The following is a 16286-nucleotide window of genomic DNA, read 5'->3' as shown; positions in this document are numbered from 1 at the left end:
TGGAGAATGTAAGTTGCAGTTCTGCTTTCATCAGTTACAAAGCAGGCACAATAGTCAGTTATTTTAATTCCTTGCTAGTACTGGTGAGGGTCAAGTATGCCTTTCAAGCTAAAGTTAATTTGCCATGAATAGAGTCAAGCTAACTGCTCAGGTAGGTAGAAGAGCTGAAAAACTATAGGGCAAGAAGTTTTCTGAAAGTACAACATTAATTTGATATAGTTCTCTTAAATCATTACGAGATTTGTAGCTATATCAAATGATATGCCAAAGAGTAAAACTGTATCTTGGAGCATAGTGCATGATTTGAAGGTAAATGGCTTTAACATTATTGCTAAATAGTAGATAGGAAAAACAAACAAACAAAACAACAACAAAACAAAACAAAACAAGGAAACAAGCATGTGGATACTTTGATATATGTTTGAATATAAGTGTACATGTGGCCTGAATTTGAGAACTAACTTAAATTTTCTATATGGAGGGAGAATTCATTTCTTTAATACTAATTCTAGCCAGAATAAAGCCATCAGAAGTTCAAAACAAAGCCTGGTGTTTAGGAAGTTGATATATTCATTTAGTTTTGGTTTTAATTATTCAAGAATTTGCCTAATGCACATAAGAAATAAAGTTTTTAATTTGTTTAATCCATTTATTTATATGTATTATTTTTAATAGATTTTTGATTCAGCTGGAGGACATGGATTTGCTGGTGCCCAGAACTCAGCCAACTCTGCTGAGGTAAGATAAGCCTGTCCCTATTCTGCACCATCTGGTTTTCAAATTCCTGAATATGTTTCACTAAGCATATGATGAGACTGATTCAGAAACCCCACCGAGGTTCATAAAAGTATAGTTAGTGTTAGATGTCAGAATTATAATTCTGCTAATGACACCACTTTAACATAAGTTTCTGAAGATGCATGGTAGCTTTAAATAAATAAATAAACAAATAAAAATCCCATGAAACTTATTTATAGCACTAGTCCATACAGGTATACACTATCTGTAAGGTGGTGTCTAAGGCAGAGGGAGAGATCTGGAAGTGAATTTGCTAGAAAACATCTTTCATAGCATGGCAAAACCCATGCTGTGTGTTCTACTTTGCCTAGTTCAACAGAACCTGTATATTTTTAGTATTAAGGCAAATGAGGTCTAATTTAATCCTGTGGGGCATACCAGCAGAGAAGTGTGAGTGAATGTATAGCTAGATATTGCCCAAGTCAAGAGGAAGTGGCATCCCCTTAACTGCGTTCCCCAGTAAAATAGCTGCTGCTGATACCGTTCAGTGCCCACAGAAAGGCGCCTTGTACAGGAGCAGAGCAGAGTGCCAGCACATCAGGCATCATCCCTCTTCGTTCCTGCAGCCTCCCTGAAGATAGCATTGTTGTCCCCTGGTCTAGAAGCAAAGCAGGATGCTCTGAAGTTTGTAATAACACGTGTAGGACCACTAAGTGTTGCCTACCTACTGCAGAGTTTATTTAGGTAGACTCCTCCTCCCTTAGTAGGCTTGTGCAGATAAGCTCCAAATAAAAGATTAAAATTAAATATTAGACACAGGGTTTCTGGACTTTGGTTTGTGTATAGTATAACTAGATTGCTTTAATTATAACACATACCAGACAAAAAGAGATGTTTGTCTTTCTACTTAACCTTCTGTCCCTTTTCCTCCTTTGTTTCCTGAGTCAGATATTCTCCAATGTAGTTTAAAACTTGGAAGAAGACTTAAAAAAAATAAAATAAATAAAAATAAAAACCATGCCACAGAACTATTCCTTTTCAGATGAATATGTGTATACCAGTTCTTAGACAAAAAGTCAGAATTTGCATTTAGAATGAAAAATTGCTCTTGAAAATCATTAACTATAGCGAACAGTTGTAATGAATCTCATGACAAAGGTTTGGACAAAGTTCATAATTTCTCATAGTTTTATGTGTTGTTGTATTTATTTATTTATTTATTTATTTTTATGTCATGTGCTGCAAGGTTTATTTTCCCATCAAGGATATTCATTTAGTGGCTACGTAGTAAATATATAATTATGCAGAAATGATACCACTGAGAGGCATCTCCAACTGACTAATGGCTAATCCTGTAACGCTGTTTTGCCTCCTGAAAGTATCTTCACTTTTTTGTGTGTCTTTTGAAGAAATATACCGAAACAATGAATTCCCTTCATTATTTGACCACCCTGTTATTTCCCTGAGATGGGAAGGTATTTATACCAAATCGCCCCGCTCTTTTCCAAATAAATTTGGGATTTCTGGATGACATGGTCTCCTGTAGAGAACACTCACCAATTCCTCCAAAATGTACCGATGGCTGTGGTGTCAGATTGCCTCAGTTTCACACCTCGGCAATAGCAAAGACAATTCATTCTTGTCAGGTCCTCTTAAACCATGGAACGTAAGGTCCCTCCTAAAACAGATGAGGCAAAACCTCTTGGGTGCAACTCGTGAAGGTTCCTCCCAGAGGGATGCTGTGCTGCTCCCCCGGTTTAGCACTGGCCCCATTGGGGTTGATGGTGCCACTGTGGGTCGCGTGTCCTCTGGCATAGCTTGCTCTTCTTGAACCCTTCTGAGGAGATACAGACAGGTTTTGGAGGTGTTGCAGGGCAGGGAGAAAGATGTCTGCTTCCCTCAGTGTCCCTTCCCTTGTCTGGAAAGGGACAAGGTCTGGTGTCTCGACCCAGCGTTTGCAACGGGGCTTATGTGTTATCCTAAGTTACTTTGCTGAATTCAGGCAAGGGCTCACTGCCCTGCTCCCTGGGTGGAGGGGGCTGGCATGTGGTCAGCCTCGCTGCAGAGTTTGGAGAGGCCGTTTGCAGAGCTTAGCAGGGCTGTTTCAGGACTCAGAACCACCTCAATTTAGGTGCTGAAGTGGAGCTCTGGATCTCAACTTTATTTCTAGAAAAACATCATCTGAACTGTATTTCAACCCCCTTTTTTTTTTTTTTTTAATGGGAATTAAATATAGTGTGGGCATTTTTAAGATCCTGACATTTTCATGAATCATCCGACAACTCAGAAGTGATTCATCATAACTCTGAAAACCGTTACTTTGGCGTTAGCCCATTTTCATTGGCTGATTTCAATAAAAAACACAAACAGGATCAAAACTTTTATAAAATGCTACGTGAGGAATGCAGTGAATTACAAACAGTGAAGTCTGCCAGGAAGGCTATATTTTCCCCAAAAAGGATGATAAAAACAGAGACAAATAGTAGGGGAAATTATGAAGTAACCTATTGGTCCTGCAGCAACCCTATGGCACAACGTGTGACAGTCTGCAAATCCTGGCGCATATTTCTGGAAAATTGGATGGGTTGTTTTAACTTTACGTGGCAATGAATGAATGAACTATTGTAGTATTAGTCACTGCAGGCATAACAGGAAAAAAAAAAATCTCTTTTCACATCAGATTTTCTGAGATGGAAAATGTGGATGAAGCAACAGTATCTTGACGGCAGTTAAGGAACATATTTTTGTTTAGTTACAGAGACAAGGCTTATGTTTGGGCGCCAGTATGCATGGCAAAGAAAGGAAAGAGTCTTTGGGTGGAAGAACTTTGTCTTGTCTTAAAAGCTGCCAGAAGAAGGTGACTTTAAACGTACTTCTCATCACCTTCATCCTCTTTATTTTAATCCCTGGCAATAGTATGATTTATTTCTGTTGAACAGATATGAAGAGCTACTATCGCAGGGCAATAAACCATTCTGGTAATTACAAATGTCTGAATTGCTGGGAGCATCTCCCTACCTAAGTCAACATGGCTTCAGCTTTCCCTGAAGGAAGCCCCTGGAGAATTCAGTCTGACCATTTCCATCTCAACTCTTGCAGCGTGCATGCCTTGCCCTTTCTCATTCCTCCTACTTACACTGTGGAAGGAGGTCATCATTTATTACCAGGCACTTGATTTACTGCTTTCTGAGAGGACCACAGTTCTGCTGGAATTGTCTTCTTCAACAATAACGGTTTTACAAGCAGGTTGGAACCACAGCCACCAAGGTGAAACTTCACCTGGTGTAGATTTCATCGCTCCATTAATTGCAGTAGCATAACAGGATTGCTGTTATGCATAGTAGTTGCTCTATTTTAGTAGGATTTCCATGGACCTATGTTAATCAGTGTGTCATTTTTAGCTATTTAAAAAGGACAGTTGAGCAATCAGTATAAGATTCTTGCATGCTATTAGTGCATTAATATAATTCTGCCAAAACCAGCATTACTCTTGCATAAAATTATTCCTGTGGTTCGTTTGCAACCTGAATTTCTGCATTGTTTGGTAATTACATAAGTAGGACTGCTTACTACATCGTTTTTACAGCCACAGTTGTTATTTAGGAAAACAAAATAATATTGGTCTCTTTGTTGCTACTGGTAGATTGTTGTCAATAACTTTGCTGCCTGCAGCAAGGGAAGCAGTCCCTGTGCAGTGATTTTGCTGGAGCTTTTAATTGCAGTGGACCACTGGCCTTGTGTCCCTGCAGAGTCAGGAGGAAGAATTGCATAATCAAGGGGCTTTGTGTAGGCAACAAAAACACTCCAACCCACAGGAACAGAGGAAAAGAACAAACCAACAAAGAAAAAGCAGTCGGGAAGTAGGCACTCCTGAGAACAACTCAGGCTATCTTAAGATCTGTCTTGGGTCACAGTTCTGCTGCTTTACTGGGTTATTGTCGCTTTCCTTTGGCTGAAAGGGGGAATCCAGGGAGCCTCTCTATATAAACTTAAACGCCTTGATAGGGGCAGTGGAGTGACATGCTGAACAGGCAGACCCAAATAGAGAGGTGAAACTCCAAGTTCAGAACTGCTCTCAGTGTTTTTCTTCTCCTTGTGTGGCTTCTGAAATGTCTAGCCTGAAGTGTAGTGCAGAAGAAAGCGTGAAAATGAAGGGCGATAAAATGACAGGGATTTTAGTTAGGGTGGATATTGTATTTGATCAAGCTTGAGTGGCTTTGCAATGAATGTGAATGTGAGCCAGAATGGTAAACAAGCAAGTACTCTGCTACCTATCAAATAATATGATCTTAAACTGTAAATGGAATGAGAACATTTTATTCCTGCTTTAGTCCTTTATGTTATGGCAAGCCTTGCTCTACAGTGCTCTCTGCTGGAAGTTTGCTATATTATAATTTTCTGCTAAAATTATAGTAATTATGTTTTTTGGTTTTTTTTTTTTTCACATTTGTTAATTAGATAAAATTGTAGTAGTCAATTCTTCTTAATAAATGTTTCCCACTGCGGTATAATATCAGGTAGCTACATATCACTTAGAGTTAAATCAACAAATAATATGAGATAAAGGCATAAAAGCCCATAATGGGAACTCAGTGGGAATGCAATCCATTCTCAAGAAAATTGAGCCATTGACAATGAATAAGAACAGGTAACAGAACTTTGTCCCTTGCTTACCATGGGAAAATGCACAGTACCGTGTCTAAAGATCTGGTGGTATATGTACACTGCAAGCTATCAATGGAACTGTACATTTTTTATTTTAGCAACATCCTCATGTGTTGTACCTTTCTCCCTTGTTTCCAGCAGCAAGTTGATGAATTTTTGAACGTCTACTGCTCAGTGCCAGACAGCATCCAGAAGGAGGGTGCCTGGGAAACACAAACATATGTGCACTTCTGTGATGGCCAAGGAGTGGCATTAACCCTCAAGCCAGAACACAGGGTGGAAGATGTTCTTTCTCTGGCCTGCAAGGTATTAATTTTTCATGTATGATTGTACCTTGTTAATAGCTGTGGACTTCAGAAGGACCATAATATATCTGAGGACTCCTTAATAGTGAACGAATAATAACAGCGTCTCCCTGTCCCTACATTAAGGCACATTTTGAGTGTTTGCATCATTTCCTTTAGCAGTATTATTTATGTGTTGTAGCCAAGGTAGCAGGACTGTGGAAAGCTTTTCAAGAGGCATTGCTCAAGTCAGTGCACACTGAATCCTTAAAGAGTGGTGACAGTTTGCCAGGTAATCAGCCCCTGAGAGATCTCCATCCGTGTCCACTATGAGTTGTCACTGCAGCAAACTGAGTTTTCTGTGCAAATTAGTCACAGAGGAGTAATGGGGACTGTTTGATTTAATGCCAGGAGATAAGACGTTGAAAACTGCTGTTACAATGGCTAACATATATGTTTGCTTCTTCAAGGGCCCTTTTTTGGCTTTTGATTAACGAAGTGCATGTTCTTCTTGAGAATTTCAAAGAGTGCATTATGTTTTGACAGTCAGTGCCAGAAATTTGGGGGGGATTGCAGTAGATCTTGGGACAGAAAATGGAGTCACAGATGGAAGGTAGAATAGAAATACCAGTTTTAACTACCAACAGAATACCACCACCTCCAGAGCATCACAACTTACCTGGCACCTTGGTCTTCATTTGTGTTAGTGGTTGAATTTGGCTCTGACTTCATGATCCAAATCAAATTACACAAACAAGCTCTTTGGAACAGCTAAATTTTCACACCCAAATCATGTTTTCCTATTTTCTAACAAGTGGTAAATATAGTTTATTCACTTCACAAGTAAAGAGAAAAAAATGGAGAAAAAAAAAAAACAGGATTTTTTTTTGTACATAGTCCCACTCTGTACAAAATCTAACTGTAGCTTTTGGCATAGGTTAGTGTGAAATTTCAGGTGAGCTCATTCAACTGGCTTGAAGTTAATGAATTTTTAGGCTTCTAATGATGGAAAGGCCCCAATTTAATAGTTCTTTCCACATGATAATGTTGTATAAATAAATAAAGAAAGGAATTATATAAGTTTCTAAAAATCTAGGATGTACTACGTGTTTTAAATCAAAATAAGCACACTCTTTGTAGTCAAGTCACAGTTCATCTACAAGACATCACTGAGAAGAAATTATCTTCTTATTATTCTTGTTAGTGGAGACTGCATCCTGGAGAAACAGTTTATTAGCCTAGTTTACTTCCTAAAAATTCACTGTACAGGTTAAAGGAATTTTATGAGATATTGTTTGACCAGCAGATGGCACAGTAGAGCTGAAACATTTGGAAATCATTAAGGTAACATAGAATACCATTGAAAGAGGAAATAAAATTTATATTTATAAAATTAAGTTGAAAAGGAAATTCCTTACCTCTCTTACTCCATCATTCCAAAATATTTGTAATTCTAAATCTGGCTTTTAATTTTTTAATGTCTGTGTCACATGAAAATTTAGTTTTAAGTATTTTTTTTCTGAAACATTTTTCTGTGTTATTTTTATTTTTTCTATTCTGTGTGTAAAGCTTTTTGTAAGCATTCTCTAATGCTGAATACTTTCTACTCATCTATTCTGGTTCTTTTGCTTCTTACATTTTCATTCTGCTCTGATGAGTGTAAGGAATCTTTCTTCTTAACAGAACATGTTTGAATGTTATGTGTATAAGGATAAATTTCAAAGGTTGTTTTTTTTTTTCTCCATTCATGCTTTATGGGGTTTATACTTTTCTCATTTCTGTTTTCCATCTGAGTCTTTTGGATAGCACATATAGAAGAAATGTGCATTTGAATACGATTATTTAGGATACAGTACACATGCAACTCATAAACTATTACACACATAATAAAATATTCAAGTAATTACTAGTTACTCAGTAGATTTAGTTTCCATAAGCTGCAGAGATGTATTAAAGAGGTTAAATAATCTGAACATATTCAGTCATTCCTCCTTTTCCCTTTTTTAAGCAATGCTGCTCTATTAATATGTTAAAACAAAATGTTTTGTGCAGTATCCTGATCCAGTATCCTATGTTTTGTGCAGTATCTCACCAGCATCCTGATTTTTCAGAGAGACTCCCATCAGGGGCTCGACACTTTCAGGCTAATATCTTTTGGGAATACTCCTATCTCCCTTTGACTTCCTGTTGATACAGGATTTGGGTTTTGACCTCATGTGGTGAAAAAAAATAGGTGAAACTCTCTGGTCGTAGATGAAACCCAGCAATAAAAATAAAATCCAATAAAGGCAAACCCTTAGGGAATCTGCTTCCCATCCCATCCCCTTTCCTAACAGCCCATGCATGCATATACATTTTCTACATCAGAAGAAAAAGTTGCTGAGCAGAACTGTGTCATTGCAAGTAGTTACAGAAAAGGTTGTGAATGTAAGTTCAAAAGGACACAAAGCAGTTATAATATCTTTGGAAACATATAACAACATTCAGTTAGTCTATTAGCCAAGACAAGGTGCTTATGAAAGAAGTTGGGAGGATTTTAAGGGAAAATGGAAATTGCACTTCAACATTATCTTCTCAGCAATGCAGCTAGTTTTGTTTATATCACAAAAATAGTAGTTAGAAAATTACTTGTTTAAAATTGCATGATTCCTAAAGGTGTGTGTGTGTGTGTGTATGTATCGCTTATTTGTCCTCTGGGATTCTGGAAATAAATAACACATTCTAATCCCCATTCTTTTCTTATATTCCTTAGATGAAACAGCTGGAGCCGAGACACTATGGTCTACAACTCAGAAGACTGGTTGATGAAAATACTGAGTACAGTGCTCCTGAACCATATGAATACATAGTAGACCAGGAAAGTGTGATTCATTTTATATAAAGCTCCATGTTGTCTGTAGCTACAGTTAAATTATCACCTATGAATATGTGTGATTTAGATCTAAAATAAGGTTTTAAAGCTGTTCGTGGATTGCATTCTGCCATCCTTGTTCACACAGCTCATGCCTATGCAGACATTCAGATGGCTAGGCACTACAAACACTCTCTTCAAGAGCTGTTTGAAGATTGAAGTGGGGCTTCTGGTACAGACACAAAGTGTCAGTCTCAACTCCAGGCTGGATTTTCTATGTTTAGTTTACTCTGTGTTTAGTCCCACTGATGCAGATGATGAATGCAAAGTAACACAATTCTGTGTAAATATAGCAAGGTTTGGCTCTTTAATAATTTAAATGGTGTTGTATTTATTTCCCATAATGTATGTTTAGGCTTTGATGCTTGAAGTTTCATAATTTGATAACTTCTGCTGTTTTTTTTTTTTTTTTTCCAACAGGTGTATGATGAAATAGAAATTTGTCCATTAAATGTTTATCATGTTCATCTTACAAAGACTGAAAACATAACTGATTTTGGTAAGTTTAACCAAAACATCTCTCAGGAATTCTTATTCTTCTCATTATCTACTTTCTCTTTTCAGGAGCTTTCTGTCTCTGAGAGCAGGCAGAGCCATCCTTCACAATATCTGAGTCTGCAAAGGACCCATGGCATTATAATGAAGTCTCAAATTGGTTGTTTTACATTGGCAAATACATTTCTTATTTCTCCATTTGGGAAGGGCCTGTTTTCTGTTCTGATGCATTAGCCAAATAGTTCAGGCGTGGAATTATCAGAATATGCCAGCTATGCTGAAATTAATACTATCAGCCATGGTCAAGGTCTGCCCTTTTTTTGGTAGTAGGATCCACTGTTGTCATAGGGTCAACAGGTTATCCTTTGGTATAAATTCTGACAGACTTTTTATTTACAGGAGGCGTTTGTGGCTAAGAATATATATATACCTTGCAAAGATATCTTTGTAAGGTAGCTCTGTGCTGTTCTTTAGCTGCATGTTTGTTGGTATGAATGATTTTTTTTGGGGGGGTAACATGTTGGTCTGTATGGGTTTGCTGCTCTCTAGTTTGGATTTCCAGTTTCTGGAAATGTTTAAAACGACTATGTGTCTGATGGACACATTATAGAACTCATACCATAATGATGAGCTGTGTTATTGAAATGTCCTGTGGGGCTAAGATAGAAACATTTTTTTTTGAAATGTGATTTATCATTTTACAGCACAGCATGATATTTCCTGAATGTTGAAATGTCCTGTTAAGTTTAGCTGTCCTTACAATCACTCAGAAACTGTGATAATTTTTCTGTGATCTGAGTGTTCTCATGAGAATTGTCAACTTGCTGATTATGTAAAGTCTAATAAACACACAAAATAAGAGTTATTTCAGAGAAAGTTTATTTGATTTAGACCTCTTTTACTTCAGGTTTTGCAGTGACAGCTCAAGTTGATGAAAATCAGCATCTCACCCGTATATTTGTAAGCGATGTTCTCCCTGATGGACTCGCATACAAGGAAGGTATGTATCATATTGATGCTTAACACTGCATTTCATTATCTTTTTAAATTCACACACATGAAGGAGCTTTAGTACTGCTGTCTGAAATGGTTCTTGGCTTTTACTATACATAGCTTTCTTTCCTTAAAACCGTGGAAAATATGTGATATTGGGAAAGATAATGTACACAGAGTAACTGAATTATCCTTCCAATATAGTGGGGAGAGTTCTTGTTCACTCTTGGAGACAAATTTTGCATTCAGCAATCCAACCAAGTGCTTTTGCATGAAGAAACAAGCTGGAGGAAGAATTCATCTCACACTGGGGAACCGCATGGGCTTGGTCAGTCTCCAAGACCCATCACTTCCACTTTTGCTGACAGTGAAAAGTAGCCTCCCTCCCCCAAATAGTTTTCTGCATACATCTCCCTGGGCAACTTCTCTACTACAGTGCTCAGAAACAGTGTTTCTTTTCAGCAGGATTGTGTTTGTTCTGCACTCTGAAAAATAGAGATACAAAACATAAAGCATAGACAGAGTTTCAGTAGCTGCCTGAGGGTAATGACCACTTGATTGCTGCTAACCTTGAAAGACAGCAGTTGCCACTGTTTAGATTTATACAAAAGCTAATGAAGACTCCATCTGTTATTATTCCAGTTTAGCATGAATGATTTGATCTGCGTGACTAGTTTCTTGTTCTTCTCAGAGTGGCATAATGCTATTTGTATTAATGTGCTGTATGCTGATGGGCCGTCTTTTGAAATGAATTCAGGGTATCTGAGTCATGAAAGGTGCTTCTATTCTGATCTTTTCAAAAGGTGTGCTCCCCTCCCACCCCAAAAATCCTCTTTAGAAATAAACAACTTAATTGTAGTAGTATCAAAGTAAACATGAAGTCAAACTGTATAACATATATAAAACTCCCATCAGTTCTAACAGATTTATGGAAAACAAAAATAAAAGGTGAAGCAGCATAAAGTTTGGTTTGTGACCCTTTCCATTTTATGTTCCCTCCTTTTTCTTTCTTTCTTTTTTTTTTTTTTCTTCCCTTTTCTTTCCTTTCACATGCTCCCAGGGCTACGAGTAGGCAACGAAATCCTAAGCATAAATGGAGAGACTGTGTCTGATCTTGACCTCAGGCAGATGGAGCTATTGTTTTTGGAGAGAAGCGTAATGCTGACTCTGAGAATGAGCCATTGCGGAACTCTGCAACCCTTGTGTGCATCCTGGTCAGATGGTGACATTTCCAGGGATCCAAAAAGTTTGTTGCCCCCTCCAAACCAGTCACAGCTCCTGGAAGAGTTTCTAGATAACTTCAGAAAGAACACAGCAAATGGTAAGGAGTTGATAACGATTTATTTAAGTCTAATTTATGTTTACATTTTTGCTTATGCTTCAGTGAGAAACCCAAACGCAAACCAGTGAAGTTCCATTTATGTTCCATATCTGTCTGTTATTTCATTATTTTTTAGAAAGTAGAAATGGAATGGGATATGATTATTTCTGCAGGAAGATTACATTCTTTAAATGCATTTGGCTGCACCATCCAGTATTAACGGCACAGTTCTGTGTGATGTTGGGTATTTCCACTACATTCATTTCCTGGGCATTAGTGGTTGAAGTGATGTGATGGCTTTCAGAGACAGAAGTATTGCTCTGTGTTTAGAGTGCTTTTTACGTATGGTAAAGTACTATGTACGTTAAGAGTGCCTTAAATGCAGTAATCATTATCACCTCAGAAAGGAGTCCTTCAGCTCTGCTCCTACCCAAAGATACTACCTCTAGCACATTCCAGTTGAATACAGTCTCTCGTTGTGTAGAGGAAAGCCTAAGAAAACAGCTTTCACAGAGGTTGTTTTGCTGCCATACCCGCTCACATTTCTTATTCAATGCAAACCACTGTACTAAACATCAAATGGAGTGTCGTGTCACGGTTAGATTGTGATGGGTTTCTGCGTGAGGAGCAATGTAGGTGCTAAACGCCTCTGCGGTAAGGACTGACCCTGGCCCTGCCAGCCCCAAGGAAGGTGCCAGTGCTCACTGTTGGGTTGCCTTTCCAGCTGGAAGTAGGAGGTGGCACATCGAGGGGCACAGCCATGGTGGGCAGAGGAAAGCCATGGTCACCCTTCCTCTCCCTGGGGCAGAGGATCCTACACAGGATCTGTGAGGAGGTGCATGACAGGCTGCGGGTAAAGTTGGCCACCTCCAGCGGCCTTCATAGCTGGGCCTCCGAGCCAGGGGGACGTGAGAGACTGATAACATGCAAAGCTATCAGTGTCCTTAAGCAAGCCTCAGTGACAAAAAGATGAAGACCCACTGCTATGGAATTGCTGTAAGCTGTTTAACTCAAGAAAAACCTTTGCATCCTTTCCATTAACACTCACTGCTGCAGCGTGCAGTCCTCTGCTGCACTGGCCTGTGGCAGACAGACCCATGGATAGGGAGCATGCTGAGAGGGGGACCATTCTGGGGGTTTTGATGTGTCCTGGGTGTGAGGTGTGTGTGTGCTTCAGTAAGAGAGATTTTGTGCTGTGCATTTACAAAGCACTGTGGAGTGATCCAGCTTGTTTCAGCTGACCTTACTTCATGTGAGAAACACATCTTGTAATGTTAGAATACATGTAAATGCCTGTCTGAAACAGGAGGGATTTGGGAATTTGCTCCCCATCTCTCCCATGCCTTGTCTGTTTTTCAAACAAGATTCAAGCAAATTTAACTCGTTTTTTGAATGAAAAAGGTGCAATTTCCTCATTGCACCTCTGGGGGATGCTAGTAAAATTCTGCAGGAAAGCTAGCAAGAGTGCACTGTTGTGTAAGGGAGAGCCATAAGAGGTGCAAGAAAGGATCTCTGGGTTTCATATACAATTATGGTAGCAAGTGTTTCCTGATTGGAATTTTTTGTAATTAAAAAATGGGAGGAAAAAAAAAAAAAGAATCGCATAGGAGAAGTTGTTAGAATGGATTTAATTATAAAGTAATTTTATTAGGTCATCTTTTGACATTAAAAGAAATCTGAATACAAGATCTGTGATACAGTAAGTAGCATCTCTCTCAGGGGCCTTAGTTCAATTTAAAATGCCATTAAATTGACTAGTAGCACATAAAAGTTAGTGTTATAAAACAAAAATTATGATAGAGCTAATTAATTACATAATTATACCAGCACTATCATTCAGCTTATTGGCTTGATATCATAAGCCAACATTACCTGGAGTATTTGGTATAATAAATGTATGTGTCCATTCACTAGGCTCGTCATTCCTTGGGGATAAATTTGCAACCTGTGCAAATAGCCCATTATATTAGGATATTACTGGAGTATGTATTATACTCTGAGCACTAGTGTATAAAGGGACATAGCATGTTTGCTTTCCTGCTTAAAAGCAGTGAAAGATTTATTTTATTCAGAAAAGGAACAAATAGTTCTAAATTAAGCTTCGTGAGAATGCCTTCCATGTTTATTGAATTACCAAGTATCAGTGCTTAGGGTCTGATCTCCTGATCAGGTTCAAATGGAAACAGAAGAAAATGACGTTGCTTTGAATTAAGAGATCATCTTAAAGGGTTTAACTGTTCTATGTTCTTTGTACTTACTCAGAAATTCAATAAGATTTTAGATAAGAAGAGGGGATATTTAATAATCTTAGCAGGGATTTGGAGGCCAGGAACTTCTGAATTCTCATACATTTTTTGATATTGTTCTGTCTCCTTTGATACAGTTGAGCAAGTCACGCTTAAGACCACAGTTTTCAGAAATAATTTCTGGTATTCGTGCATCCATTTTGAGCAGTGCCTTTGAAAGTCAGTCAGTGCCAAGAGAGGTGGACCTTTTTTAAAAAATCAAGCACAATTTATCTCAAGGTACATACCTGGAATTAAAAGCCTTACTGTTTCTGCTGTCACCTTCTTGTTTAACCCTTCCCTCCCCACCCCACCCCTCACCCCCCAAAAAAAAATCAAAAGCAAGCAAAAAACCTAATGATATTTATATTTCTAGACTTCTCTGAGGATTAATAAGCTAAAATTAACAGAGTGCTTGGAAAATGGAAATTTTCAGGGCTCGGAGAGTCATATGGTAATACCCTGCCTGGTGCCTGCAACAACCAGCCAAATGCAAAACAGAATTTATTTTAAATCTCTGGTTTCATATAATTTGGGTGGAAATAGTTTGTCCACAGTTGTTTACAGTTTTGTGACTGCTTAGCATAACCCTGATGAATGCCTTTTCCTACATACCCTGCTGTGCTGAGGATACCCAATTATACCTCTTGCCAAACTTTGGCAGCTTTTACTGTACGGAAGGGAAGTGATTGACTTTTTCCAAAGCCACTAACTCTGCCACTCCTAAAAACCATTCCCAGTGAAATTTTTTGTCAGAGTGATTCATTTTCTCCAAGAGGTTGCCATACCCTTGTAGCTGTACTTTGGACCTGCCTGCGGTCATATCATTTGACCTTCCACATGGCAACGCTGTATGCTTGCTGCTTAGCCATTTGGCTGGTAGTAAGCTTATCCTGGAAAAGAAATGAGATGAAATACTTTTAAAAACATATTCGTAAATGTGGAAAACCAAATAACAGAGCAGCTAAATTTGCTCCAAACTCCAGTGCTAAGCAAATAAGGCAAATATTTGTATAGAAGAAAAAAAATAAAGAGGGAATTGGGGTAGAATTCTTACAACTGTGGAGGGAAAAATGTCTCATTTTAAGATGGCATGGGGAGTTGAGGAATAAACAGCAGAGAAGGGACGAGAATTGAAAACTGCATTTTCAGGACGGCCCCGTGTGGGTTAGTGGTATATCTATAGAGTGCTGAAGCAGGAGGCAGAAGCTTTAGTAGGTGTGAAAACCCATGGCAGTGTGCAAGTTGCTGTCAGAGTTGGACTTTTTTTTTTTTCCCCCAGCAAGTGGGTTTGTGCCAAATAAGCTGTCATTTCTGGGTAGCTGACACTGTTGAAATCAACCCTAATTTGTAAATAGTTCTGACTTAAAAGGAAAAAAAAAAAGTGGGAGATAGCAGTTTGGATATATTTTAACAAATTTCCACGAGCAAAAGTTTTTATCTGGGAGGGTCAAAGATCTAAGAGGCAAAGAAACAACAAAAATCACATAAAACCAGACAGTTTTTCTTCGTTTACCATTGTACTCATCATCTCTGGGGCAAGGCACCCTTAGAGAGGCCTGGGTTGTTCCCTGCCCATCCTTCTGGAGGTGCTGTGCCACCAGCAGCACAGGCAAGCCAACAGTGGCTGTGGCTGCAAAGGGGAAGGCTTGCTCCTCCTCCTCCTTCTCCCTGGGCCCATCCGTCCAGCCCCCAGCACTGGTCCCACCCCTCTGCTGGCAGTGGCACTTGCTGAAGCCTTTGATGAAGCTAGTTCAGGAGAAAGCTTCTCTCTCTCTTTTTTTTTTTTTTCTTTTTTTTTTCTTTTTTCTGCAAACTCAGTGAGTTGAACTGGTGGGTGCAGAGGTCTGACCAGGGTCGAGTCAGGTAAGCAGCAGGACCTGCAGCTGGGAGCAGGGAAAGCATGGGAGGCAGAGCTGGTTGCAAGGAGAGCTGCTTTCGGAGGCCGCAAGCTCTTTTTCGGATGACCTTCCCTCAGAGCACCTCTCATCGTTTTGGAGCATGGGTTTTGCCTTATGCTTTCCCACCACTTGCGCTGATCCCCAGGCAGGAGGTTAGCATGGATACACCTGTTTGTGTTACCCCACATGAAGCTGTTTCACATTGTATAAAGCATGACTGGAGTCAGAGAGTCAGGCTTTGTGCAGTTTGACAGGTAGCTGGGACATGCTGGAGAGGAGCGATGACGATTCAGCACCTCATCTACTAAATATCTACCAGATATTTATGCAGAACGTAACTGTTTCAGGAGGAGGATCAGTGGCTTGAACACTCACATGGAAAGTGGCTCTTCTCTTTCCAAGGAAATAAATTACTTCTGATTTTAACCTTCAAAAGCATGCCTGGAAGTACAGCACATCATTTGGCCACAAGTCTGATTTCAGTATACCTAAATCCTTCTTAGAAATGTGGTAGCAATAACAATTGGATTGCTGTCAATCCCAGGGCACTTACTATTTCAAATACATTCTTGCTGGATGGTTTAGGTGCCTCTGTAAAGCTCAGTTGCAAACCACAACTTCTCCAGAAAGCCTTGCTCCATCCGTCAGGTGCTGTCGAGCCTAGGGAGGAAAGGGCAGAGGTTGGTTCCACAG

General features: G+C 39.1%; 1 protein-coding gene across 7 annotated transcripts in view; it reads left to right on the top strand.

The window, feature by feature from the left end:
* The window catches only part of TIAM2 (TIAM Rac1 associated GEF 2), a 138688-nt gene that overhangs the window by 77490 nt on the left and 44912 nt on the right, over positions 1-16286 (top strand). For 5 of the 7 annotated variants that reach the window (XM_040551338.1, XM_040551341.1, XM_040551339.1 and 2 more), the window contains 6 exons: positions 676-738; positions 5542-5709; positions 8440-8544; positions 9019-9097; positions 10001-10093; positions 11147-11407. In XM_040551338.1, coding sequence (XP_040407272.1) covers positions 676-738; positions 5542-5709; positions 8440-8544; positions 9019-9097; positions 10001-10093; positions 11147-11407 — 769 coding nt within the window. Of the gene's footprint in view, positions 1-675; positions 739-5541; positions 5710-8439; positions 8545-9018; positions 9098-10000; positions 10094-11146; positions 11408-15622; positions 15746-16286 lie in introns of those variants that run through there. The other 2 variants (XM_040551342.1, XM_040551344.1) reach the window with 2 other exon arrangements.

Source organism: Cygnus olor, chromosome 3 (assembly GCF_009769625.2).
Source record: "Cygnus olor isolate bCygOlo1 chromosome 3, bCygOlo1.pri.v2, whole genome shotgun sequence".
Classification (NCBI taxonomy): Eukaryota; Metazoa; Chordata; class Aves; order Anseriformes; family Anatidae; genus Cygnus; species Cygnus olor.
The sequence above is the reverse complement of the archived record's forward strand: the minus strand, read 5'-3'. Positions and strand labels throughout refer to the sequence as shown.